This window comes from Diaporthe citri, assembly GCF_014595645.1.
Source record: "Diaporthe citri strain NFHF-8-4 chromosome Unknown scaffold_8, whole genome shotgun sequence".
Taxonomy (NCBI): Eukaryota; Fungi; Ascomycota; class Sordariomycetes; order Diaporthales; family Diaporthaceae; genus Diaporthe; species Diaporthe citri.
The window spans coordinates 1221509-1248574 of NW_025064853.1; the positions used below are offsets into that span (position 1 = coordinate 1221509).

The following is a 27066-nucleotide window of genomic DNA, read 5'->3' on the forward strand; positions in this document are numbered from 1 at the left end:
CTCTCGGCCCCACGACGCGCCTTATAGCACGTTACGAGGGTATGATACACTCGAGTAACTTTTGAGGTTTGATACGAAAGGACAGTCGACGCGCTGCCTAAGCGAAGCCCGTCGAAGCATGATTCGAGCACATATTTCTAGTCACCATCGCGAGCGCGGGATAGAGTGATGGATGCCTTTGATGCAGTCGTCAGGCGGTTTCTGTTTTCTTGAGTGCAGACTTCGTCGAACTACGAGACTTGGGAACTCGGTCCTTGTCCAGAGAGTCTAGTCACATTGCACTCCGTGGCAAAAGGTCCCGATGATGCTGTACTAGAATTGTACAGTGGTGTGGCGATCTGTCTCAACGGAGCACTCTGCAGTGTCCCAGCTGGCTTTTTTGCGCAGGGTAATGGGAACACTGTAAGTCTCCACAAGCGAGGAGCTTGGACCAGACGATGCTCTGTGGACGATTTGTCTCTTTCTTTTTGCCATACTGCATTTACTTGCGCTGAAAGGCTCGTGTGAGTACGCAACTGTTCTACAGCTCGAGTTGATGAAGTCTCAGCTGGTTACTGTCCACCTGCTGTAAGGCACTTGCTGGAGCCAAAGGTGCAAGGGGGCTGATTGGCTTATCGCGCACCTCGTTCTTCGGCGAAAGCCCCCATATAAAGTAATCATGTCTCCAGTCTACTAGGGACCTTGAAGTTCCGAATCATACTTATCTAGCACATCTTACACCTGATATTCACCCTCTTAGTATGAATCGCTCTTTTTTTCTCACAATGTAGGAGGGCGTGGATCCTATTCCCAGAAATACTGCTCCCAGCCCATATGACAGTTTGCTTAATTAGTCTCTTGCTTTATCGCGGTCTCCCGTGGGGATCCGTCTATGACTGTTATTCATAACCACGTCCGGGAACTGAGCAACACATTCATCGCCAGTGGCTAGCCGTTGAGGTAATTCAACTAAGCCTGTCATATAACAGCGAGTTGCACTATGCACTGTTGCTCAGGCTCTGCAGCACAACACCAACGAAAAACATCAGTACCGCTGCATACGCCAGCGTCGCCGCAAAGACCGCCTCAAGAGTACCGACGGCCACAACCATAATCTCGGAGCGTCGGCCCCAGTTGAGTGATTACACCCGCGCTATCACCGTAGTCCTTGTCGAATCCGGCTGACAGTGCAAGCCATGTGAGGCGCCCCTGTAGCAGACGCAGTTGCATTCGCTGAACGTCTGCCAGGTTGACACAAAGAGCATATTCCAGAGAATCTCTGCCGTGGCGCAAGCGATGAAGCCAGCGAGGCTCGATAGGGCGGCGGTTTGTGACGAGGTCAATGAAACTAGGAATAGGATGGTTTTGATCCGCATTTTCATCGGCCCTTGACTCGTCTCCTGTGGCGGCCTCTTGTTGTTCTTGGGGCTCTTTTTGGGGGGCTCGTAAGTAGTAGTCCTTGACAGTTCGATTCCATATCTCCTTGTCAAATGGGAAACCCGGGCCTGGCTCTGCGCAGGAGCAGTGCAAGGGCGGCATGTTCTGATCGGTTAAAGGCATAACTTTGTCATTCACGGCTCTACTCTCAAGCTAGCTTGCAAGTCGAAGTCGAGAAAATCAATGACCCTACCGCTTCTGAAGAGTTTCGCATAGGAACGAAATTTTCATTAAGCTGATTGTAAGTGCCCGACATCTCCTGTCGAGGTCCCATGCAGCCGCCGTGACAAACCAACCTGCAGCTTTTCAGACATCAGCGAGCAATGTGGCGTGCATCCGTCCACTCACGCGGCAGGGCAGATGCAGGTGACCGTATTCTTCAGACCCCTAACCAGTGAAAATACGCCGCTCAGTAATCATCGCAACCACACGAGAAGCGGCATGCATGCTTACCGCCAAGCTTGCGGTAAGGCTCTCGTTTCCGGTCCACAGACTGTGCCACTGCATATATACGTAACACCAATATTTCCTGCTCAAGACTCGCACCCCAGGTCTTCTTGTCTTTTTCGTCGCTTTCAAAACACTGTTCTCTCAGCAGAGGGGTCCGGAGCATTTGTCTCCCAAGCTTTACCCGTTGCCCCATTTCTCAGACGAGACATGTCCCACTCCGATATTTGGAATCCGGCGCCATGTATCACGATGAAGTTGTCGCAATATCCCCCCGAAAAAAGAGACGTACTCCTTACATACTCGACTGACACGGAGAAGGTGGATCCCGAGAGAGCCAGAGAGCAAGCCAGCATCCTGGCTGAACAGCACTTCGACAATATCCCGAAAGCCCTGCGTGTTGTGAGGGAAAGGTTTTATGCGAAGCCCAAGAACCCAATTGCTCGCTGCGCCTTAATCGATGAGCACAGCATCTTGGTCAGCGGCATTGGCATCGTTGCGGCTAAAGAGCAAGGAGATGAAACCGATTTGCAATGCCTGGCGACTGCATATGCCAGCAACGGTCGAAAACTGATGTTCCAAGCGCTTCGCATTCCCAAAAGTAGCCTTGAAAAAACTCAAGTTAAGAAAGAAGGGCTGCAATTTCGAATCCGGACGCGGGTCAGCTTTGCTGAATGGCAGGCGACTGTTGGGAATCCTGGGTACAGGGGGATGGCGCGAACTAGCGATGATTAGACGAGAGGTCCATATATGGTTTTTGACTCCGTGATTTTCCGACTTAATGCCAGGGTGGTTTGAATCCGCGTAAAGCATACAGTGGGTGTGACCAAGGCAGAGTTGTAGTATGCCATTCTCCAAGAATGCATGTGGTCTTCAACTCTATAGGTCTCCTATTGCTACAGACCTGATCACAGATTCATTTTGTGATCCTTTGCAGAGATATCTTCGTTCCCAGACTAGAAGAGAAGCTATCCTGATTTCGTTAATGAATCAACCTCAATCCGAAATGACGATAAAAAACATTTGTTGGTCGATTGAGAAGATTCGTGATCTCACGTAGGCAACACACGGGAAGAGGTGGGAAAGATAAATGCTACAGCACACAAATTTTAGTATCTATGAAATATGCCCGCAATGCTTAGTTTTCCTCCAGGAAGAGGAAGCGAAAGCGGCGATGCCTACGACTATCACCTTCTGCGGCATGCCCCTAGGAATCATCATCAGCCCCTTGTGTGGTTGTCAACAAGGACTTGGGCGAGCTGCCAATAGCTACTGACCAGCAACTCCAGGAAACTCGCAAAGTTGACGACTTTCCCGTGAACGACTGCAAGGCCAGTAGTCCCTTCAGATGGTAGCGGTCTTGAACTAGTCGATTCTCCCTATCTTCCATTTCTTTTCGCTTTCAATCGACTCGTTGCGAGACTGTCTCCCCACTACAAGATCAGAGTGGCCTCGTGGAGCGGACGCCTAGGTCGACACGTCGGCATCGACTTGCACAGCCAGCATCTACTTGGAAATTCGCCTATTATCCCAGAAATGGATCTGCGGCGACGGAGAAAGTCCTGGGTCTCAATGTGGGCTGGCATGATGATGGCAGAGTGGGGGAATAAAGACGGGCCGACCGCTACAAGAAGCAGCGGATTACTATCATGGGAGAGTATTGGGTTGGCGAACTCCACGCTCCAGGTCAGTACAGCTTCCAAGGGGTCAGGGTATAATGGGAGAGGGCGTTGGCTGTGAGCCGCACAGGGCGACAGTTGCGGACAACTCCAGTGCTCGAGTGACCGAGACCAGCGCGCCTTGTGGGATACGGGGTGCCCAACGTCGCGTGTTGCTAATGTCTCTTGCGACCAACAAGCCTTGAAGGGCCATCACAACCACTTTGTGAAGTGGGTCGATTGGCTCTCTTCAAGTACCATCGCCTACCTCGCCGGGCTGCGACAATCGTCTGCATCTCACACCAACACGCAGAACCTGGGTTCTTTGTTCTGTCGACGACATGGCATCACCAACGGTACATACTGGCCCGTTCTCAGCCAACCCGACGGCGCAGACAAAGGATGGTCCAAGAGGTAAAAGCGACAAGATCGATGGCTGGTTGTTTGGTCCTCCTGCAGCACACAGGCGTAAGTTTCGATCAGTCGTGCTCCAAAAAATTGCCATCACTTCCCGGACCGGCCACTCACCACACCTGACGACACGACGGACGGTCAGATATGGGTGAGCAAGTGCGAGAAGGGCTCCGGACGGCGGGGGCCGTGGCGTTGATAATCGGGTTCATTATTCTGTGCGCCGTGGCCGGGAGGCTGTGCGTCAAGCGGAATCGTACAGACGCGCCGTTGCTGTAAGGAGGTTCCGTCGTCTTCGTCTTCCCATTTCCCACCTTTGCCGCCTTGGAATGGCTTCTCCGTGGCCTGGAAACTTCCGTCGGGGAGATCACAAAAATTGAAGGCTTCTCAAGGCAGAGCTAACCCAATTTCGCATGCAGGACGCCGAAATATCCAACGGATCCGCCGCGTGAGGTAGTCTAGTCGAGTTGATCATGATGAGATGAGGGAGATGGATGGGATGAGATGAGATGAGAAAGAGATGAGGCTGTGGAAGACTGGGCAGAGATGATCGTCAATCTCGGTCCCGCAGTGCATTCGAAGGCACTTGGATGCATAGTGGCTGTGAGGCTTAAGTGATCGGCAGCTATAGGCAGCCAAGCATTCGAGTCTGGGCTGTCAGCCAGTCGGTATCCAAGGACAGCCGAATTGCACAAAGAGGCAAGCGCCGGGTTCGAGTGACGAGGTTAGCAGCGTCATGCCGAATGTGACACTGCTTTGTGCGCCCCTGAGTCAAGGGACCCTCTAATCTCAGCGAATCTCGTGTTTCTCGGGCCACTCGAGCACCAGTCCCATAGCAGACGCAGGCGCCGGCCGAAGCGAGAACGAGGGCGCGCGACAGGACAAAACGGGACATAGGGCCATTGTCAACCACCCGTCAGCCGGTTCCTGGTCATTGCAATCTGCCATTGTCGGTTGACGGGGAGCGGTTAAAGCAGGCGAGCCAAGAAAGAGGCCTGCACACGCTCTTTTGTCCCTGTCCAACCAAGGCGCTGCCGTCCGGGACTCACCCCTTTAGAGTGACTTGACCATCCCTGCCGAGCCCACAAATATCTGCTTGATTCCCTGCCCCTACCACCCCTGCCCTCAATCCTCGCATCCCGTTCATTGTTTCGTTTCGAGGTCGTCTTGAATCTCGTGGTTGATCATTCCTTGACCTTAAACATCACCAATTCTGAACCGCCACCAGCGATACTAACCGAAACATACCGCATCACATCGTACCCGTCGCATCTGTCTCTCGCACCAGCCTCGACCGTTCTCTCTTGCCGCCCTCAAGCCCCACCGTCTGTCTCGCCACGCCTGCCGCACTCCTTTCGGGCCAAACTCATTCATTTACCCCCGCAGCCAACGGCGACCATGACCAACTCCAGCAAGCTCTTCTCCTTCTCGGACGAGTTCACCGAGTGGGCCAAGCAGGAAGACATGGTCAACAACCAGATGAACAGCAACTGGATCCCCGCCTACGTCATCATCACCCTCATCCCCATCGGCTTCATCATCAGCGCCGCGCTGGCGAGCCGCAAGGAGACCAAGAGGCAGGCCAGCGAGCGCGCCGCCAGGGCCGCAAGGATAGGTGAGCTGCTGCCCCTGTGGCTGCGCGACATGGTGGCGACACGGAGTGCTAACAACGACTCGCAGGTGGCAACTGGGACTGAGCGTGATGGGACCGCGAATGGGAACAGGATCGAACTGACGGATCTGGAGGCAGGGGTCGCTAAGGGGCCCGGCACAGTAACAATGCCGAACACAGCAGCAACAGCAGCAGGCACGGAAGGGACAGCTCCCCCCACCGATCCGAGGGCGAGGGCGGACAGCATTGCGTCCGACACGGGCGCAATCATTGATGGCGGCGCGACACACGGCGCCGGCGATGCCACACTGCCTCGGAGGCAGCGGAGGGGCCCCTCAATCGGGCAGCGCCAGCGGCAGGAGCGCGCCGTCGCAGGGCCGTCCAGGAGCGCCCAGAGGAGGGCCAGGAGGCGGACCCTCTGGCCGAGCTTCGCCTAGTAAAATGGCAGGACAGGGCACGGTGACACAAGACGTCGAGGCAGACGAGGGCCCGGTCGGGGTGGCTTTTCAGTCAAGTCTCGATTGAGGGGAAAGCATCTCCCCTCCGGGCCATGCCGGCGTCTTGGGGCTCTGCACCCGGTGGCCGCGCGCCGAGGGTCGTTGTCTGGATAGATAAACCAGGTAATAATTTTAATGAAGCAGAGGTTCAGGAAAAGACTGAGAAGTCCAAATTGCTGACAAAGTGAATAACGAATGAGCCGCGATTTAGATTACTGACCGTTGTAGGTTTAATTTCTGTTGGTTGGTTGTTAGCGCTTACCTCGTGCAGCCCAACGGGTGTGGGTGTTCGCCCACAGATCCAGATCTACGAATCCTCCCAGGCACGCCTGCGGCACAGGCTCTACCAAGCTCTACCAAGCCCCGGGCCGCCCTGCAGCCAAGATGGGGCCCGGCGCCCCGTTGACACATCAGCCAGCGCACTCTGTCCACCGACACGAGACCTGGCTTTGATCAGAAGTTCCCGCTCACCGTTTCGTTGTGAGACTCGACAGCAACTTCGCACCAACTGATGATGTTTGCATCAAGGGTCTCTCCTGCTAGCCGAGGCGGATGCGTGGCGCGATCAACTCCAACAAGGGCCTCAGTCGGCCAAGCCTCCCAATGCAACACACGCACAAAGGCCTTCTGAAAGAATGTCATTTGGGATCATACTGTCTCTCATCGACGAAAATCACAATTCCGAGTCGACCTGGCCCTCCCACGCCGAGGCGTTCAGTTCACTTCGATAGCTAGCTCCCGCGACCGTCTAATCCAGAGTATGTACAACAGCTTGCACAAGCTGGTCTTCAATCCAGCAAGTGCCTGAAATATACGTACACAAATGGACCGGAACACGCACCACGTCCGGATTCTGCGCCAAACCGAGGAACCGAACCACTAAGTCTCAGCAAAAAGACGGTGTTGCTTACCGCACCCTGCAAAGGCGTGCGGCTGACTGGTGGTCCGTCAGCGTCCGTCCACATCGCATCGTGGGCTCGCGCGATCCTGCAGGATCTAGCATCTGAAGTCTTGCACGTTATCCTCTCGCACGGCCGGAGCATTCGGGGCCTACTGGAGTGTTGGCTGCTGCAGGTGACTGGCCGACCCCACGGTGAGGAACAGATGCTGTGCCTCACTCCCACGTCCTTTCGGGTGTGACTCGGGTGGGGCTCAAGAGCTTATTCTGATGTCCTGTCGATACCTCGTGTCATTTAGCCTGCCAGTCGGACCAGGCACATGCTGGCTTTCCCTGGCTTTTCAGGTCGCGGCTGGGACAGCTCCAGAGAACACTATTATCAGTCCGAGGTCATCTCGAAACACAGCTTTGAGAATCAAAGGTGTGCGATGAGTCATTCGTGGCGATGTGTTACTCAGACTGCTTCGTGAAAGCTAGATGACAGTGACAAACACACGTTATGGTTAGGGCTGTTTCTACAGTAATCGGTCGAAACATCAACGAATTGTACGGCAATACGCGATTCAAGAGTCACATTAACCAGGAAGGCCTTCATCTACCTCAGTCGGTTGTCGTGAAAACCAATCAGACAGGACCAAAGCCTCCAGGGTTGGCAGAGACTCGCATTCCAAAGGCAACACAGACGGATCACAAGGAAGGCATTAGAGAAACCAAAGGCTAGGTAGTCATGGGCCCAAATCATGCGTGTGTCGTTTGCCGCAAGGCTCCAGTTCAAAGCTATAAGAGACGAACCGCTACTGGATTTGCACTAGTCAACCAAAGCACATGTGCACACTACGCGGGGCGATGGCGGCTCAACGACCGGCTATGTACGCTTAGCTACTCTGCCCCGTGCTTACACCGTCTGCTAGCTCGTACCTCAAAGGTCAAGCAGATGCATGTGTGAGCTTCGTGACATTGGACCAAACCTGGACCTAAGCTGAGGCAAGACGAATTATTCTTCTTCGTGTTTCTTGCTATTCTTAATGAATGTCTGCGCTCCGTCCCTGTTACGCACCGGCGGTTTCTGAAGAGGAATTTTCGACGTGTGCCGCATATATTGCAAGTGAGCGAAGGGGGTTTATGATAGCCGGACGGCTGTGCTCTTGAATCATTGCATGATGATTACTGCTTGTGCTGGGTTCCTAGCCGTGCCAGTCGGCGTGCTGGTACTGTTGATGTAATGTTGATGTTGTGAAATGCTCAGGCACCTTACCCTCTCCGTGCAGGCGTGAGACCGCTCCCATGCTAAGCGTATGCCCAGGTGGTGGACTATTGGCACACCACCTAGTCACGCCACGAGGGTCGAACAGGACACCCACTCAGGACAGATCAGTCTCTTTTTAAATAGGAAGGGAACTGCCTGACGCGGTCAGACAATTGATTGAAGTCGCGAACTGATGTAGTAAGCACGCACAGGCGGACGGAATAGCAGCGCGTGGGAGACACGACATTGCCTCGGCAACTACAGACACCCGTGGCGAGCGACAATACGAACCTAACACAAACACGATGGCCCGCAAATCTATTAGGAACTGCTTCACAATGACTACATGGATGGGGCAGCTCAAGCTGGGAGCAGCTGAAATCCAGCAGCGGCTTGAACTTCGGAACAGTGCAGAAGGGGAAAGAAATAGAGCGAGGGCCAGGGAAGGGCGCCATGCGCTTCGGCATGTATACGAGCCCATACGGATTTGAAGTGTTTACCTATCCTAGTATGGAAAGGCTTCACTCCTAAAATCTAGAGCTGTTGTGGAAAAGAAGGAGATTGGCTCATATCTTTCTTCCTCTGAAACCTTCCCCCTCCTGTATAGTTCCCGGCCTTTTATAAAGCAGCTCTGACAGGTAGTAAACAGTTCTGCGGTGGTGGCAATGGACACCATTTCTATGTTCGGTGACTACAGTTCGGTGACTACACGAGTTACTATTTTCCCTCACTTATCAGCATCATTCCCAAGATGGCGTCAGTCAGCAACCTACCGGCCCTTTGGCCATTCCCGACCTCTCAACAGACAGAGGACCAAGTCGATAACTCTCTGTCTGTCGTTGACAACCGGACTGGTCTCTCATACAACATTCCCATCAAGCAAAACTCCATTCATGCCACAGACTTCCACCATATCAAGTCTCCGCACAATGCAAAGAATCGTGTCGAGCAAAACAACGCGGGAATCCGCATCTTCGATCCCGGGTTCCAGAACACGGCATGCATGGAATCCGAAATCACATATGTTGATGGGGATGCAGGCGAGATCGCCTACCGGGGCATTCCCGTCGCCGACTTGTTCCGCTCCGGAAGGCCGTTCGAGCACGTCGCCTTCCTCCTGATCTTCGGCCATCTCCCCAGTGACTCGGAGGCGGAGGCGTTCAATACGTCTATTGCCACTTCTGAGATGCCACCTCAGGCTATATTCGATACGATCAACAACCTACCGTACGTGACCCCCCAATGCTAAAAGCACAAACCTCGTGACACTGAGCTGACTGTCCAAGCCTGGACACACACGCCCCGACAGCCATTGGTGCCACCCTCGCACTTCACGCGTCTCTACGCCCCGAGAAGATCCCGGCATACCGCGGTGAGAACCTCTACAAGGGCAACATGGCCGCCATAGATAAGGAGGTCCCGCAGCAGATATTCACCGTCTCTGTCATCTCAACAGCGATATTCTGTCGCCTCCACGGCCGCGAATTCACGCCACCCAAACCCACTTACTCGTACATAGAGAACATGCTACACATGATGGGATTCGTAGAAAAGGAAACCGGTCGGCCGGATCCTCGAGTACGTGGCCTCCGCAGTCTTTCCCCTCTCAACTCCCGAGTCTGCTTCATAAATTCACAAGGCGTGTCACTTGATCTGACTCGCCCTGTAGGTTGTCAAGTTGCTGAACAGCACCATGATACTCATGGCAGACCATGAAATCACCAACTCCGCCTCGGTCGTCCTCAGCACGGCGTCCACGCTGGCAGACCCTTACTCGTGCTGCGCCGCTGCGACCCTTGCTGGCATCGGTATTCTTCACGGCGGTGCCATCGAGGTCGCGTATAAGCAGCTCGAAGCTGTGCGCGACTTGAAGGAGGTCCCAATGTTGATCGAGGCTGTCAAGGCAGGCAAGATGCGACTGTCTGGGTATGGTCACAGGAAGTGGAAGGTAAGCCGTCCTACTGGTCCTTGAGCTCCTGTGATTTTAAGCTTGTTCCACTCCTTGCCCCCAAGGAGCTTCACAGCCCTCAGCGAAAAAGGGGATGGCAAGAAGCCGAAAACAACGCAGAGAAGCTCGGCACTGACAAACACACAGCTCCCGGACCCGCGGTCGGTCCTCTTCCGCGAGCTGATTACCGAGGCCATGAAAGACATGCAGTCCCTAAGGGAGGACCATCACCTCGCCGTCGCTCTCGAGATCGACCGCGTCGCATCCCAGGATCCCTACTTCCAGTCGCGCCACCTGTGCGCGAACGCAGACCTTTTCCTAAGCTTTGCGTACAAGGCCATGTAGGTGGTCAACCCTCCAACCCCCTTCCTTCGCACCCAAAGTACCGACTCCAGTCGCACGTCTTTTTTGTCCATGCTGATGAGGAATCGTGACGACATAGGGGCATTCCCGTCGACTTCATCCTGCCCATGACGCTCCTGAACAGGAACCCGGGATACGTGGCGCATTGGCGCGAAGCTATGGGTGGGTAAACACCAGTCCGCGGTAGAGTGCTGGGTTACTGATCTGAGCTTCGGTAAACGCAGCCGATCCCAAGCCTCGCATGTGGCGGCCACTGCAGATCTATGTTGGGAATATCCCGAAGGAGCAGGGTGATGACTTGAAGCAGAACCCGGTGGCTCTCAGCAGTCTGTGAAAGTCTACATGTTGCTTTGTGCGAGACTGTTCTCGTCAACAGCGGCGTTTGCTACCTCGGTAGGTTGGAAGCTGTCCGGACTAACCATGTTTTACTTAGCATGATGTTGGGAGTTACCAAAACCTCACTAAACACAAGTCATGCACCACTGGCATGACTGTGCGGGTGTTGCAGGGTCCATAATTGTTGTTGGATGTACAGATCGGTCTTCAGTATTCAATCAATGTTGAATTCGTGATACCAGGTGTCATTTAAGCCATGAAAATGATACATGGGAAGAAGCTCTCAGTGATGCGTCAGTGAGACCAAGGCAATGCGTGAGTGTAATGACAGGAGCCGTGTCTGACAGACTGCCTTTTCTATTAGGCGGTGGCCGGGAGGCATTCATGCTCGACGCCACGTATTAGTAGTAATGGACGTTGAGTGTTCCGTATCTTGTTTCCAGCTGATATCAGGAAAGTCAACTGTTAGTATTCGGCAGCCCACTGAGAAAAGCGTTACGGCCTGAAGCATTTTCCGCCCCGAATCCCGTTTAGCACAAGAGTTCTGGCCTTGGTGCTCACCAAATAGACTCAACTTGTTAAGAATATGATGTTCTACGAATGGTCAAGATGCATGAAGTGTCACTGGCTCTGAGTCTTCTGACGGTGGGCACTTATTCGAGAGGAGGTGATCCTCGGACACATTCCAAGATGATCATCCCAGAGGAGCAAGATAACCCCTGCTCAAAGGAGATACAACATATGCATATCATTTTGGACGGCGAGTTGGAGTTACCAGACATGTCTGGCCAGTGGTCGCAACAGCAAGTTGGGAAGCATGAGACTATCGAAACTTATTGGGGGAATACGCAGCTTTGGATGGCTTCGTAACGTTGTTATACAGGGCAATCCAGATTGACTGGCCGTCTCGACACTCTCGCGTGTCAGCTTACACTGATACACATGCAGTGCTTGGTTTCATTAACAGAAACAGCTAATACTGACCACCTCATCGCTTGCTCCAATCCACAGGCCGTGACATCGATACCACAGCGAACGCAGGCCCAAAAGCGGACAGTTCCCCTGGGTTGCATCCGCCAGCCACCTCGCTCATGATCCCTATCCGTGGACCTATTCTACAAGGACACAAAAACCAGCAACAGTAGGGAGAGACGCCAGAGACTCTCTCGTCTGTCTAACCGAGGCTGCGAGAGAGGGCCGGAAAAGAGGACCGTGCCGGTCGACCACACGTTTGTTTACTGCTCGTTTGTCTCCTTCACATGGACATATGTCACGAACGGTCCAGCGCGCCGCCAACAAAGATACGTAAAAGAGCCGGCCACCAGCCGCCGCTCCGCACGGACGTCAACCTCACTGTGGACAAGACTTGCGCATACCTCCAATGCATACCCACAACGCCATCGCCCAGCCTCTGGGCCAGGTCATCAGTCGTCATCGAGACACAACTCAAAATGCACCGCAAAAGCAAAAAAAGCACAGCTCTTCTGCTAATAAACGCTGCGCACGGTAGTCCCACGCGGCAGATCGTCCCATCAGCCCCGGCCCCAGCCCCCGGGCGCTGACACACGCCCATTAGGCTTTTCTTGGCTGCCGCCGGTCGGAAGCTAATAAATTCCACTCGTGTCAGGACGACACAAGCAAAAAAAAAAAAAAAAAAAAAGGCTGAGCCGCGTCATTTTTGGGCCAAGCTTGCTTGGGGGGCGGAGGTTGGACGGCGGGGAGGGACGAGCGCCCAAGCACGAGTCGGTGACAAGCTTCGATAAGGATGATGAGCCGTGGCCGAGCTGTGGCCTTGTTCTCGTGTGCGTTTTCGTGTACGCGTATGTGTGAGAAACCAGACCTCTCTTGATTGGGCTTTTACGATGCAATTCCGTACATTGCGAGGTTTGGACGAGTGCTGTGTCCGGCTGGAGACGATCCCGAGGAGCTTCAGAATGGGAGGGAGCCTTCCGGGGAGCCCAGCCTCCCTCTCGGTCTCTGCACATCAACCATCTCGGTCAGCCAGCCAGCTTTTGGGGGACGTTGACACGGCAGGCAGGCGTGCCTTAACAGGTCCTCACATATATAAGCTTATGATAAACGTTGACCGAGTTTTCATGCACAAGCTCGGTCAATATCAAGCCGAAACATGTCAAAGACACACATAGCGTATGGCTGCTAAGAGATCCGCAACATGAAAATAAACATCACCATGTCACCAGAAAAGCCTGAAAATTGGGGACTGATTTTGACGGGCACCGGAATTTGCTGTATTCCTATCCAGGTCTCGGTGGGACGGCCTCCCATTCCCTGTGGCTCCTCGAGCCCGTCTGTGATCGATACCGCGCGGTGAAATAACGACTGCAACTGAATCTGACCCCTCGAGCCCTTCGCAGGTCAGTCGTATCGTAAGAGACAGCCCCTCTCCTGTAGTCTATCCCACTCTCCATGGTTCTCTTGATAAGACAACAATTAAAAAGAGAAAAACAACAACAGCTGGAGGGGTTTCATAAAAGAGAAAATTGTTCCGCGCTCCAGAAAGCCGTATCCCTTTTTTTCCTATCCGGGCTGCGTTCATGCAGATCCAATACAGAATGCCAAGCTAATAAAAAAAGAAAAAAGAACTGGGGGAAAAAGAGGAGACCTGAAGATCATGCTTCTCCTGGCACCGAAAACGCCTGTATCGTGTTACTGAAAGGACTCCAAACTCCGGCATCTGAGTTGCTCCTGTGCGTCTAGTGCTTTAGCAGATGCATGCTATTGAGGTCGTTTCTCGGTTCCATATTCGTCCTCGCACCGCGGACGGTGGGGAAATCATGTACAGAGAAGCGGGCGGCTCTGATCGTTCGATGTCGGGTGTTGTGTGTCGTCTGGCAGAGTGCGACGGTAATGCTGACGATCGAGTGCGGGAAGAGGTGAGGCCGCTGTATGTCCAGGGTGGCGTCATGTGTGGCATGTTGAACGTTTCGGCTGGGTGAACTGTGGGTGGTGCGATCCGATTGTGATGCGTGGGTGACCAAGGAAATATCTCTCTAGCCGCGGCGATCCTCTCAATTGCCATTGGGCTTCCAGATTCCGGCACCGAGTGGTTTGCTGATGCCGAATCCCACTCCCACTGCCGTCAGTACCACCAGTACGATGATGGCGACCTTGACGAGGATCCTGTTCCGCTTGCTCATCTTGGCGAGGCACTGGCACGAGCGCTGGTTCAGCTTGTTCGCCTTGGCCTTCTTCTTCCAGTGGGCCTGGCCTGGCCACACCTGGCCGTCTGCGCTGCCCTTCAGCTGGCCCTTGCTCGTGGACTTCATGCCACAGCTGTCGTCCTCGCGCGTGGTTCGAGTCGAGATCATGGCCTCGATGTCGGTGTCGAAAGGGTTCAGTTCACGGGAAGACGCGGGCGTTGAGACCTCGGAGGGACGGCGGTAGTCTGGTTCGGGGCAGACGAGGGCCTCGCTGGTTGTGACGATTGTAGTGGGCTTCCCGCTGGGGGTATCTTGTGGGGTGGTTGCGACTGTAGCAACAGGCGTAGTCGCCTTTTCGTTGACGGTCTCTGAGGCCATCTTGACGGGTTGCAGAGGCTTGCCTCTGCGCTGCTCCCTGGCTCGATATGGGTTGCAGGAGTAAATGTCCAGTCGTGGTGATCTAGTCGGTGGTTGAATGTTACGCTCGCCGGCTTCACAGAACGACGTCGCTGTTAGGCCAGAATGGAAGCTGGGACCGGTTAGAATTTTGTAATGGCAGGAAAAGTGTAAGGTGCAGTGGCGCAAGAAGTGCGGGTGGACTGGTCAAAAGGTGGTAGGAGCTACACGCACGCAGGGACCTTGAGGAGACCAAGGACCATGACGAAGGCGTGAGACCTCGAAGAGGCGGCGGATTGGCTAAGCGGAGCTTGTGACTTAGGGGCAAACAAACAGTGGTGCGTACGTACCAGCTTCGAAGGTGATCGATGGAGTGATGCCAACCTAGATGTAGCTACACGGCTCGGCGACCTCGTACGTCAGAGTTGTCTGACACGGAGGAGGGCGAGGCAGTTGATGAAGATGGCGCGGCCCCAAATTGCTGGGCTATTAGAGGGAGATTGGGAGAGACTGGGCCCAACAGGCACGATCAACAGCAGCACAGCACCAGACAAGAGCTGCTGAGGATTGGGAGAGGTGTGCCAAGTGATATGATCAGTGGCGCAATGAAGTAAAAGACGGGAGCACAAGTTGTCTCGTGTGTCTCTCGCCGGCAGGAAAAAGAAGCAGGGACGAAAAACGTTGGTCTGTTGTGCGCTTGGGGGATGTATGTCGATGGAGCTAGCAGACGACTTGGCCAGCAAACAAAGCAGCAGCAAATATTATCTATCCCCCACGGGAGGCAGCTGAGCAGCTCTTGGGAGGGAGCGAGAATGAGAAAACTGTGGGAAAGGACCGAGCTCTGGGGGTCGGCCGTCGATAATAATAACCAAAGATCGACCGAAACAAGAAGAGAAGCGGGTAGAGGCAAACGAAAAGATGGGATGATGATGAATGTGGTATGAATGGTCTGGTGGACGGGCAATGCGTGTGCTCTGGCCTGCTCCTGGCCTGCTGTGGCCTGCCGTGGTCTGCTTGCCTGTCAGCCTATCTCCCTCCCTGTCTCGCTCTCTGTCTTTCTCTCTCTCCTCTCTCTCTCTGTCTGTGCTAGCTCTACCTAGCTCTGGGGGTAGTATCAGATGCAGACGGGAAATGAGCAGAAGGTGGAACCCTGCCACCTGCTGCCAAGGAACAGTGTGGTCTTCTCGCAGGGGTGGCATGGTTGCATTGATGTGCCTGATTCGGTTTAGATTCGGTAAGGCCATGGGGTTCTCAGGGGCTGGCCCGTCGCCTACACGCATGCAGCAAGAGCCAGCCAGCCGTCTGTCTATTCTGCTGCAGTCAAGCCCTTGCTGGCTGTTGGGGACAAATTGGAGCGCTGCTGCGAATCAGTGGCGCACCCGTTTTCCCCATCGCAGGCGGATATTCCCACTCTGCAGCAGCTTAGTGTACGAGGGGGGCCCAGGAGGCCCAGGAAGCCCAGGAGGCCCTGTCTGGCAGTGCCTGCTAATGCAGCTCTACTGCGTACCTGAGTCCCCGCCCCACCCAGCACATGTCGTGTCTGTTGCCCTTTCCGGCAAGCCATATCTGCTGTCCGCCCGGTCTATTGGTCCATCTCAGTCCTGAACCGCTGCAGGTGCTAAAAGTGTCGGATGGCACATCCACACCCCCCACCGGAAAAGCCTCCAGGGGTGCAGGCGATTTCCCTCTCGCTCCCCACGACACCAACGGCCAGGCATCTGGAAATGGCCACTGCCCACGGGACGTTTCCCTTCCTTTTTGGCGGCTGTTGCACAATTGCCCCTCAGGTCACGTTGCCGTGCCCGAGTCAACCATCGCCAGCTGGCCGGCGGTCAGAGTTGGGGCAGATGGGGGAGAGAGGGGGGACCCTGTCCTCTCTCTTTCCCTCTCGGTCAGGGACCGCTCGAGAGCGAGAGTACAAGGTCAGCGAGATGTGCAGGACTGTGACGAGCGAAAACAAGCAGGTGGCGAGTGAGAGCGCGATGAGCAGCCGTCAATCAACTTGAGCTTGTTTGAGATCAGCAAGGACCATTGAAACCGAAAATTGGCCCAAATGCTACCGGGCCTGCCCAGGACCTTGCAACGGCCCCAGCTGTCAACTAACCGCCTTCGAGTCGCAGCCCGCTCTTGTTTTACAGTTTGGTGATCGCCAGGGATGCACCGAACAAAGCGGAGCTGCGAACAGGGCCTGCATAAAGTACTGCCGCCCGTCATCCTGTTGGGTTCGCTACTGCCGCTGCTGCTGCCACCACCTGCTGCACCGCCGCCGCTGCGGACCCTGGTCGTCCTCACGCAGCGAGCGGTGAGCGATCCAACCCTCTGACATTGTACGCGTGGTCAGACTGATGTGCGTATACGATATGATACGAGCGAATACGTCAAGGTGACTCTGAATTTGGCTAATTTTTTTTTTTTTTTTTTCGTTTCCAAATACGCCCGGAGGAGGATTGTCGTCCCACAAATAAGACTCAAATTGATGTCACGAAATTATCGACGGTATGACGGTGACATTAGGCGAGTCGAGATGGCAATTTGCCGCTCGATTGAGGACCGCCGAGTCATCGAAATAACACAAGTGCCAGATTTATTACTGATTATTGAGATGCCATCGCCGGCGGCTCTTCAATTTCCACGTCGCTACTGTGCATCCAGTCCAGATCATGGCTTGGTGCCACCGTGAACCATGTACCATAGCACCGTGGTATTGGCGTGGGTCGCTCTCTGCTACGACTAGCGTTTGTTGAGTCCAAGTTATTAGTGAAGCACTTCAGCCCAGCCAGAACGTTCCCTCAACCTCGACAATGTCATCGTCATTCAGCCTCTGCACCTCGATGATCGTTCTGGGTGGAAACAGCACTTTGCCGGTTGTGTTCAGCTCGGCCCATAGCTCAATTTGGACTTGGTTGACGAGGGGGCGATAGCGATACATGTCCGATACGTAGACTACCAGACGGGCGCATGATGTCTGGAAAACAGGTTAACAAGGGCTATTCTTGGCTTCAGTGGGGGCCGTGTCCTGACCAGGTCACTCCCCGCCGACCGCGCCAGATAAGCCATATTCTCATACGCTACACGTATCCTGGGATAGCCAATCTCTGCGAGAGAGTTATTTGAAGGATATATCCCACGAACACCGGCGACATAGAGCGTTGGGCCTGCGATGGAGAGCAGACTGTATGGTCCTGTGACATCGTAGCTAGTAGAAGGGCTGATGTACTGCACACCTAGCGGGGACGTGTAGTTTGGTTCCAGAGCAGCCTCTGAGGGCTGTGAAGACGTATTCGCAGCTGTGAACACGAACAAGGCAGATTCTATTACGCTGAGGAACTTCATTGTAAATTGGATAAATCGCATAGAACCTGCTGACCTCCCTGGCCTTCAATCGCCAGATATTTAGACACGTCGACATGCATCCGCTTCGTCAGCTGAATGCAGATAAACCAGAGACGAGAGATCACGTAGCCTACCAGCCCTCAACGACAGCCGGCAACTGCAATCGCCGCCACCAACCCACCCTCCTACCAATCCCATCTATCTGCCAAGGCTGTTGGGATTTCCGGTGCATCAGAAGGCCACAACTTTCTGGAAGCGACTTGCATGTGCGACGTACCACCAGGGCGGGACATCCGACCCCGCTTTTGTCGTCCTCTCGTTTCCCCCTCGATGCTGAAACTGCGAACATTTGGTCTACCGAGCACGCTACTGTACACAGTATCTGTGTGCAGCAGTCCCTCCCAGATTGCGCAAGATCCAGATCCCAGATCCCAGGTCCCAGGTGCCAGTTCCAAGGGGAAAAGGAAAACTGTGGGCGGGCGCTCCTGCCTTCCCCACTTCCTTCCCTTTTCGTCCACGCGAGCCGCCATCATTGGTTGAGGCTGTGGGGCGTTCCAGACCCTCGGACCATCCTCGCCCACTATTCGCGATAACACGGACAGGACGCCAAAAAGAACAATCGAGTTCCTTTCACTCTAACCAACAACTTCCAAGGTCCTTCTTGCATCGTCGGTCCAGACCATTGAGTCCCCCGACTAGTGCCACAAGAGGAGAACAGGGCCCCGGCCGCAGATGCGACCTCCCGTACGAAAAAGACCAAGCTACATGCAAGCTTTCAGCCGCCACGTGGGCAGGGAAGGACCGACAGCCTAGGGGCGGCCTAGGGCCAATGCATGCAACCCCGCGGTCGGGACCACACCAGGCCACTCCGGTGAGGCCTATCCCACCGTGGCCCACGGGCCCCAACCAGAGGGGGGAACTCGCCGGCCGAACGGCTGAGAGGATGGACGCACACAGACGCCAGAACCAGACCTGGGGCCGGAAGCTACTGTCTAATAGACCGTTCGTTCTCGCCACAGCGTGACCTTACTACCCTTGCCCCTGGCCTTTGACCGATCCGAATGGAGCCTCACGCCGCCTCCTGCAGATAACCTTGCAGCAGCTGTGCTGTAGGAACTCGGCCCTGCCTACCAGCAGACAGGCAAGACTAGCAGAACCGACTGCTATAGATCGCCCGCCGGCTGGCATCATCGAAACCATGCCGCATTCGAGACAAGTCCCTGCCGAATGCGCTCATTTCTCGCCGTTTGCTCGGATTCATCATGGCAACAATTAATTGACCAATGGGCGGCTTGTGGTCGGGGCAGTGCTGCATTGGGAACAAAACGCCTTGACCACTGGGGAAAGCTACAGCGTACCATGGCATAACTCGCGATGGCGCCTTGCGGCCCCAAGTCGGCGCGATGGGGCAAACGTGCTGTCAAGTGCGGCATTTTGTCACTGTTCTCCAACGCCCTCGAGGCCTCGAATGAAGGAAGCGTCGCCAAGCTCGCAAGGGTGCGCAAGCCTTGGGGGAGCTCCTTTGCGGTAGCCGAGGATGAGACAGGAGAAGCAGCTCTCTCGATTTTCTCTTTCCCCCTCACGTGCCCTTTTCCCCAGGATTTGTCGGTCGGTTGCCGTTGGCGGTCAAAGGGGCTGAGTCCCTTGAGGCCCCAAACTTCTCGAATCAGGATTGCGCATTTGCAAAAGCACCCCATCCTCGCTTGACATGGAGACGGTCTGCCGGCTGGGCTGCCGGCGTAGCGAGGTCAAAAGATAGCGAGGCTTTTGACATTGACAGCGCAACGCTTCTCCTCCCGGCACTCAATGCGCCGAGCCGGGCGCAAACGGGAGCTGCTTGATTCAGGGTCCTGGTTGGCACTGCTACAGTGGGAGAGTATCCGGCATAGCATGACACCTACCCAGTGTATAGCGCTGGTCCGGCGGCATCTTTTTGCTTGTTATTATTTTATTGCAAGGTAGATGAAGTCATCACCAGGAAGGGGGGAAACCTGCGACGGCGATCAGCAGATTTGAAGGAGATGCCTGCGGAATATAGTGCTGAGAACGTGAGTATCCCCGGCAGAGATTGGCAGACGGTGTCAGCGTAGGGGAGGCAGACGTCGCAGGCGCCGGCGCCGTGATGAGCAAGGAGGGCATAACCTCGGGAGGCAGAATGGTCGACTGCTGCCCAATGACAACCGGCGCGGGAGTGATGGGCGGCGTCCCACGCAGCCAGTCGGCATTGCCAGTCGGCATAATCGTTTCGCGCCTTGGACGTTCCCAGCTGGGGTTCATGCGCAGATCGCCGAGGCTACCAATAGCGGCGACGTCATTGGAGAATGACCCTCCATGCATACAGAGCAGGAATTCTACTAATGGCCCAGGTAGAGGACCGTATGTGCATGATGCGGTGGTGACTTTGTGTGGTGGTCGTTGTCACGCGCGGCGTCAGTCCTCAAGTTCGGTGGCATTCACGAAATCACTGCGTTCAACAGTATCAATTTGCAAAAATGGTAGACTAATGGGCGCATGGTCACCGTACCGTTCGTGCAGTGCCTCACGGGACGAAGAACCGTTAGTTCTGTCATCGAGAGGAAAAAAGGATGATTGGCAAAAGAGTTCGGGATCATGCCTTATGTCTCTCTTCGTTCTGTCAGTGCCAACGTACTTGAGGGGAGGTTTCCTGCCACATTGAGCGTACTCACTCCCCTTCTTTTTTCCGTGGAGACAGCCTGAGTTGAACGGACGACTGTTGGGTCGAATTGGTTTTTTTATGATAATAATATTTTGTTGTTTGTGTTGTCAGACGCTATGGCGGTTGTGCCAGGGAGCGCTGGGAATCAAGGGCAACTAGGCCACTGAAGTAGTCGTATCAAGCTGCAAACACCAGGCGTTGTAGATGACATGAAGGCGTATGGTGAATGACAGCATCCGCAGTAGGGTGAAGCTTTGAGAGGCCCTCCACCTGAGGGCATGTAGTGATGCGCTCACGAACGTGCTGCCTCCAGCGAGGCCACGAGAGGATGTTACACTTGGTCTCTCATCTCCACCATGCGAATCGATGGGATGGACGCCACCAGGCAGCTTGCTGCGAGACGTGTCTCGAGATTCTCCCCAGCGATCTTGGGTGCTTATGCCTTCATATCTGGTTCCATGTGTTGCTGCCATCACTGCGTCGTACACCCAGCTACCAACCTTGAGGGATTCTTGTCTTCTCGGAGAAGATTATTACCAGCGCTACTTCCGATAAAGCTATGGGCTTTCGCAGTATTCTCCTTAATAGAGGCCCTCCTTGTTCTCGACGAGTGGGCACTTGCCCCAAAACATTATCATGGGTCATATATCATCAGCTCGAGAGGCCAAGTAGATCCACCACGAGGTCTCATTCGTAAACAGACTCAACCATCGCCATGGTGTGGTGAGATGGCATTGGTGAGATACCTTGTCCAGCAACCGTGGCACATTTCTCCTTCCCACAAATGCCGTGGCGATTTATGTGGCACTAAAAGGCTGCCTTGCCAACCTCGTGGAATCGAGGCAGCACAGCCCCTTGCCTTTCTGTCCATCCAAAGCGGCCACTTCCCCTGCTCCAGTCGTCCTTGATGTGCTGCAACCGAAGCAGCTTCATGGAGACAATGCATATCCCTCGGGAAGCCCTCGTCTTCGTAGCACGTATCCAAGTGCTCTCGCACCGTGGCCATCCGGCTGTTTCTACTCAGGTAGCTTTGTAGGTTCGTTTTTCCGGGTCGCAGATCACCCGAAGAGTCGGGCCAGACGTATTCCAACCTCGTATCGGGGCCGTGTATGCAAATCCTGTTCTTTCCTCGCATCCTCCTGGCATGGCGACCTCTCATCATCTCCACACGCCGGCCCTCCTCATGACATGGTCAAACTCGGACTTCCTGACGCCCTTGCCCACCCCGGCGCCACCGTTCGCCTCGAGGATCATGTCCCGCAGTAGGGCGTCGTCGACCTCCTCCTTGAGGACCGCGGCGACCCTCTTCAGGTGGGCCACGGTTATGACACCGCCCTCGCCGGCTGCGCCCGTGAACAGCGCAAAGGCCTCGTCGACCTCGTGGGCGTGAGCGTCGGAGGTCTGGTCGCGCGCGTGGAGCTTCAGGGCGCAGATGGCGACGAAGGAGGGGTAGTTCGCGTAGCCCTCGTCGTCCGGGTCGAGGATCTCGGTGAACTCGGCCAGCTCGTCCTTGTCCTTTGGCGGGATGTCGAGGGCTCTGTCCGGAAGGATTTGTCGTCAGCGAGCAGCACTTCTCCGCAGGCGCGACAACATGGTTCGGAAAGGTGGTTACGCCGGGAGAGCGCGTGAATGTGAACGGGCAAAGGGGGGGGGTCTAAGGAAACATCGGGGAAACTCACATCATGGCCCTGCGGACGTCATCGATGGGGATGACGCCCTCCTTCTCGCCATCCATGGGCTCCGCGAAGAGCGAGAAGGCCTCTTTGATCTCGGCCTCCTCCTGCGCCGTGATGTCGTGCTCCTTGGCGAGCTTGGACTGCCTCGCGCCAGCCCTTCCCGGTGCGCCTGACTCGGCCGCTCCCCCGGATTTCCGTTTCGGAGGCTGTGTTGGTCGGGTGTCAGATAGATGGACGGGCTGGGGACGTGCGAGACGGATTTTCTTTTGGGCGGGATAGCCTGGTACTCACCATGGTGGGCTTCGCGAGGCGCGGAGGCGCGTGTTCGATGTCGCGAGGTTGTCGAGATGTGATCTACTGGAATGGATGCCTTTGGATGATGTCAAAGTGGGGACTGCTGGAGACGGACCCCGGGGTCGATTAAGCTGGACGGCCCCCACTTGCTGCAGCCGGCTCTGCCAGCTGGGTGCGGCTGCTGTTAGCGCTGCCGGGCCGCTGGGAAAGAGAACATCTCGCTTAAAATTTCTTCGCCAAAACTTCTGCTGTCTACACTCCCACATACTCTCTCAACAACAGCCCAATTCACCAATACTCGGCTACTCGACATAATGACTCGAGATTTTCGCCGCAGGAGGACGACGCGAAGATGCACGCCCAGTTGACTGCATCTCGACAGCGCCTACCCTGAGATGGAATGCCTGCCCGTCGCAACACGATGGCCACGATGCAGCTTTGGAGCAGCCATTCATCCGAGACGTTCATGAGCCCAGACAGCTGTGAGCATTCATGCCCATACACGTCAGCCCGAAAGGTGGCCAGAGGCAGCCGTCAACGACGGTGGCGAAGGATGACAAAGGACCTCGGTGACCAGCGTCTACGTCTCTGTCAGCACCAGGAGGGCACCCATTGCGGCAGAGTCCATACTCCCTCACATACTACCAAGATGCCTCGACCTTGCGAGCAGGCACTATTTGGCCAGTTATATCTCCTGCCAATGGCCAGCAATGGCGGGAGACAATAGCCTCAAGCGAGCAGGAGGGCCAAATCTTGGTCTAGGGACGTCTCGAAGGATTTGTCGCCCTGAGTGCAGGGCGGGCAGAGATGGGATGGGCGTGGTACCAGGTTGGTGACAGCCACACCAGCTGAGCCGACTGCGGCGATGCTCAAGCGACATCGACTCGAGACCTTGTCAAGTGCTCATTAAGCCGCCGTCGCAAGGCAGCAAGGTGAGGACATGCAGTCTCAGCCTCGGCGAGACGATGCCTGGACCGAACCAGTCCGTCGCGTCCCCGTGAAAACATCGCTTCTTCAATAGCTAGAGCTTGCCGTCTCCAATCATTATAACTCCAGGGCGGACAAGTGTGGACACTGAAGCAAGATCAAATCTTTCCATCACTCGGTCGATGTTGCCCATTCTCACCCCAGAGATTGGCGACTGCTCTGACATGGGAACACCCCTCATCACCAGCTAGAATTTCCATAGCAGGCAAATCATGAATATCAATTCTCACCGCTCGGCTCTCAAGACTTTTTGTGATTACATGATCCAATGTGTGCCCGGTCATCAGAGCCTTGAGTTGCTCGGCTCTCTGCCGTGGCTTCTTAGCCAGGCCTCTGGCGTTAACTCATTCCCAGCTCAGACTTACTTGAAGTTGTTCTTGCCCTCGCGCAGCGCCGCCATCACCTCGACGGGATCTGTCTTGCCGGTAACCTTTTGCATCTCGGGAGCCTGTGACTCAAATCAGCGACTGTACGTCCTTAAGACACATACGAGGGGCCATCACTTACGCTTGTCCTCATGAATGGATTGTGTTGCTGTAGAAAGAAAGCCTGTTAATAGATTCCTGACATTCCGGAGCTGCCGCTTGCCACATACCTTCTCATCCCCGATCGTAAACTTGCCCTGCGTCTCCCGGTTCGCCTCAGCAAAAGCCTGCAGCTTCTTGATGGCCTCGTTCTGCAGCACCGACACGGCGAACTTGACGTTGCTCTTGGTGTACTCGTGGCCGGGGAAGACCTTGGTGTCGTCCGGGAGAGCCGCGAGCGTCTTGTTGAGCGCCGTGTTCATCTCCTCGGCGTTGCCCTCGAAGAACTTGCCGCACCCGGCGTGGAACAGCGTGTCGCCTGTGAACACGGCCCGCTCGCTGCCGCCGTCCTCCATGAACCAGCAGATGCTGTCCTGCGTGTGGCACGGCGTGTACAGGCCCTTGACGGCGATGCTGCCGATCGTCCAGCCCTCGCCGTCGGCCGGGGTCTTGGTCACGCCCTCGGCGCCCTTGCCGGCGATGATGGGCAGGTCAGGCAGGCCTAGCTCCTCGCGGAGCTTTTTGTTGCCGCCTGCGTGGTCCCAGTGGCTGGGTCGGAGGTGGTTAGCGGGCGAGCTCGTGTGTGTGCAGACTGGGGCAAGGGTAGCTCACTGGTGTGTGTTCACTATGGCTTTGAGGTTGATCTGGCCGCTCTCAATCGCCTTCTTCAAGACGGGAGTGACTCTATAGCTCAAGTGTGAGTAAGGTCTCTGAAGTCCGTGGTCATCCGGATACTCACTCAGGAGGGTTGGCAGGGTCGATGATGACGGCATCTTTGCTCTTGTCGTCGGTGACCAGGTAGGCGTAGTTGTTGCTACTGCCCACCCCTTTCCAGACCTCTCGTCAGCAACTTGATCAGATTCATCCGAGAGGGTATCAACATACACATGGGAATCGACTGGATATGCATGGCGCGGATTGGTGTGAACTGGGGCGCCGGCGATGTCAGTTAATCTGGAAGCACAGATTGGTCGCAACTTGAAGTCGTCGCGCAGACGAGCTGGAGGGCTTCCTACTTACAGCTCGTGCTAGTGGACTGACTTTCTTCAAGAGAACAGGTCTGCGAAAGATTGCGGAATGCATCACTCGTTCGGAAATACTAATTCTAAAACCGTGAAGCTTCTCCTCTTTGCCTGCGACGGAACATGCATCTACAGTGGGATGACCAATACAAATCAGGATGACGTTATTGGATCCCATCCCGGCCGAGTACGGCTCCGGCATTCACCTCCACCTTCTGCTTTGGACCCCTGCCCACGATAACGCCGGATGCTGGATTTTTGTGAAAGTGACCGTGTGAATTGGCATTGAGCAACATTAGCAGCTGTAGCGGCTGTCTTAGCTACTGCCCGAGACCGTGCATGACTGGCTATCGGAGAGTGGCGGAGAAGAAAGAGGTGTTTTCGAGGGTAGATGGCCCGCCGAGACACGTCTGGTGAGACAACAGCCAAATTCGAGTATTGGATTCCAAGTTACGACACGGCTGAGGAACCAAGGCCATCACTCTCAACGTCTGTCTACTCAAAGGATCCCTATGGGCCTTGACGCCCATGGGCCTTTCCATCTCTTCCAGCCGGGGCCATCATCATCGGTACCATCCCGTTTCCTCTTACCGCCCTCATCCCCATCTACCAAGCCCTCTGCCTCCTCTCTGGCCTCACGTAACTCTCTCCTCATCTCCTCAATATCCGTCGGTATCTCCTTGTCGTCGCCTTGCTGTGCCTCATCCCCAGTAGCTCGGAGAAGAACCTCCCTGGAGAGCTTCACCGACCGGGACAATACCCCCCCGTCCCTCGCGGTCTGTCCGATCTCCTCCAGCGTCCTCAACACGAGCGCGTCATCCCACTGCCCAAGTTGCCTCGTCAGAGCCTGCTTCGCCGCATCGCTGCCCACCTCCCCCTCCTGCCTCTGCAGGTACCCCATCAGCGCGGCCCGGCACATCCGCCCCTTGATCGTAGACGTAGCAGAAGCCACCACCACAGGCTGCCTCTTCTTCTCAGCGGTGCCGCTCAACCCATCAGCAGGAGCAGGACTCCGAGTCCCCCGGGAAGGCCCTCCCCTCGTCGTCTCCCCCAACAACCCAACGCCCTCGTCCTGCCCGGGCCCGTGGTCCGCCTCCGGCAGGTTCCTCCAGTAGTACTCCCAGATCCAGACGAGCGCCCTGCCCGCGGCGGGCCTCAGCTGCGCCAGCCCGGGCATGGGCTCGTGCGTGCCCTGGTGCCGCAGCTCGACGAAGCCCGCGGGGAGCCCCACCGTCTTGGCCACCCCGTACATGCTCAGCTTGCGCGCCCTGTCCTGGTGCCCGTCCAGCAGGCCCGTCACGAACCGCGTGAAGGCCGTGAGGTACGCCGCGCGCACGCCGTACTCGCTCGCCGCGTCGTCGTCGCCGTCATACGTGCCGTCGTCCTCGCTGCCGCCTTGGTGCCCCGGCCGTGTGTGCCGCCGGTCCAGCAGAACCGCCGACATGAGCATCGCCGTCGACTCCACCACGTGCGGGCAGTTGCCGCGGTGCACCCACATGAACACGCGCGCGATCGCCCTCTGGATGCCCTGCAGCTCGGCCGCCGTCCATTTCTGGTGCGGGGTCGGCGTCGGCGGCGTGGCCTGTGATGAGGATGGGAAGAGCTGGCTGCGGACTTTGAGGAGCTCGGCGCGGTTGCGCCAGGGCGTAAAGACGAACTGGACCATCCCTGGTGAAAGCGTAAAAACAAAGATCGATCAGGAATTATTCCTTTTGCGATGCTCGATTTCTCTCCCTCAGTTTTGAGGCCCTTGCTGAGCAGATGAATGGTGTAGATATAGATATGTGAGGTTTACTTCCTTGCTGGTGGTGTTGGGAGCCGCACGGCTGAGAACGTTCAAGTGAAAATCTCACTTCTCAACGGTGCACCCGTTCGCTGCTTCTCACCACTGCCGCACTAATCCTTCACCTACATTCACATCAAGACACTCGACGAACGAATACACCCTCAATATGTTCATGATTAATATCAAGCCCGTCATTCACGCACTTCCCACTATGAGGCACGCATACGAATTTGCAGTACCGCTGAACTGCAGCATTTCAACAATGCATCTTGAGAGGCTACCACATATCACACGACCACCGTCTGTTCAATCTCGAGAATTGTCTATTTGTTGTATTTTCTCTACCTGGTTCTACACCAATTTTGAGGGTATTTTGAG

General features: G+C 55.4%; 8 protein-coding genes across 8 annotated transcripts; 2 read left to right on the top strand and 6 right to left on the bottom strand.

The window, feature by feature from the left end:
* Window positions 1-1065: 1065 nt before the first annotated feature.
* On the bottom strand, window positions 1066-1518 carry INS49_014701 (uncharacterized protein; the record flags this gene model as incomplete). The annotated part of the gene is made up of 1 exon (XM_043175391.1): window positions 1066-1518. One exon carries the CDS (start codon window positions 1516-1518, stop codon window positions 1066-1068), a length of 453 nt encoding a protein of 150 aa, XP_043020348.1.
* A 3812-nt stretch (window positions 1519-5330) lies between these two features.
* Window positions 5331-5981, top strand: INS49_014702 (uncharacterized protein; the record flags this gene model as incomplete). The annotated part of the gene is made up of 1 exon (XM_043175392.1): window positions 5331-5981. One exon carries the CDS (start codon window positions 5331-5333, stop codon window positions 5979-5981), a length of 651 nt encoding a protein of 216 aa, XP_043020349.1.
* Window positions 5982-8936: 2955 nt separating this feature from the next.
* On the top strand, window positions 8937-10830 carry INS49_014703 (uncharacterized protein; the record flags this gene model as incomplete). Its single annotated transcript, XM_043175393.1, has 6 exons — window positions 8937-9412; window positions 9472-9763; window positions 9855-10133; window positions 10281-10474; window positions 10576-10658; window positions 10721-10830. The coding sequence occupies 6 exons, from the start codon at window positions 8937-8939 to the stop codon at window positions 10828-10830; spliced, it is 1434 nt and encodes a 477-aa protein (XP_043020350.1).
* Window positions 10831-13861: 3031 nt separating this feature from the next.
* INS49_014704 (uncharacterized protein) lies at window positions 13862-14371 on the bottom strand (the record flags this gene model as incomplete). The annotated part of the gene is made up of 1 exon (XM_043175394.1): window positions 13862-14371. One exon carries the CDS (start codon window positions 14369-14371, stop codon window positions 13862-13864), a length of 510 nt encoding a protein of 169 aa, XP_043020351.1.
* A 2785-nt stretch (window positions 14372-17156) lies between these two features.
* Window positions 17157-17722, bottom strand: INS49_014705 (uncharacterized protein; the record flags this gene model as incomplete). The annotated part of the gene is made up of 2 exons (XM_043175395.1): window positions 17157-17354; window positions 17411-17722. 2 exons carry the CDS (start codon window positions 17720-17722, stop codon window positions 17157-17159), a joined length of 510 nt encoding a protein of 169 aa, XP_043020352.1.
* Window positions 17723-21557: 3835 nt separating this feature from the next.
* Window positions 21558-22369, bottom strand: INS49_014706 (uncharacterized protein; the record flags this gene model as incomplete). Its single annotated transcript, XM_043175396.1, has 3 exons — window positions 21558-21936; window positions 22079-22281; window positions 22367-22369. 3 exons carry the CDS (start codon window positions 22367-22369, stop codon window positions 21558-21560), a joined length of 585 nt encoding a protein of 194 aa, XP_043020353.1.
* A 1348-nt stretch (window positions 22370-23717) lies between these two features.
* Window positions 23718-24790, bottom strand: INS49_014707 (uncharacterized protein; the record flags this gene model as incomplete). Its single annotated transcript, XM_043175397.1, has 6 exons — window positions 23718-23804; window positions 23864-23890; window positions 23952-24429; window positions 24493-24564; window positions 24620-24707; window positions 24766-24790. The coding sequence occupies 6 exons, from the start codon at window positions 24788-24790 to the stop codon at window positions 23718-23720; spliced, it is 777 nt and encodes a 258-aa protein (XP_043020354.1).
* A 611-nt stretch (window positions 24791-25401) lies between these two features.
* On the bottom strand, window positions 25402-26568 carry INS49_014708 (uncharacterized protein; the record flags this gene model as incomplete). Its single annotated transcript, XM_043175398.1, has 1 exon — window positions 25402-26568. One exon carries the CDS (start codon window positions 26566-26568, stop codon window positions 25402-25404), a length of 1167 nt encoding a protein of 388 aa, XP_043020355.1.
* Between the last annotated feature and the right edge of the window lie 498 nt (window positions 26569-27066).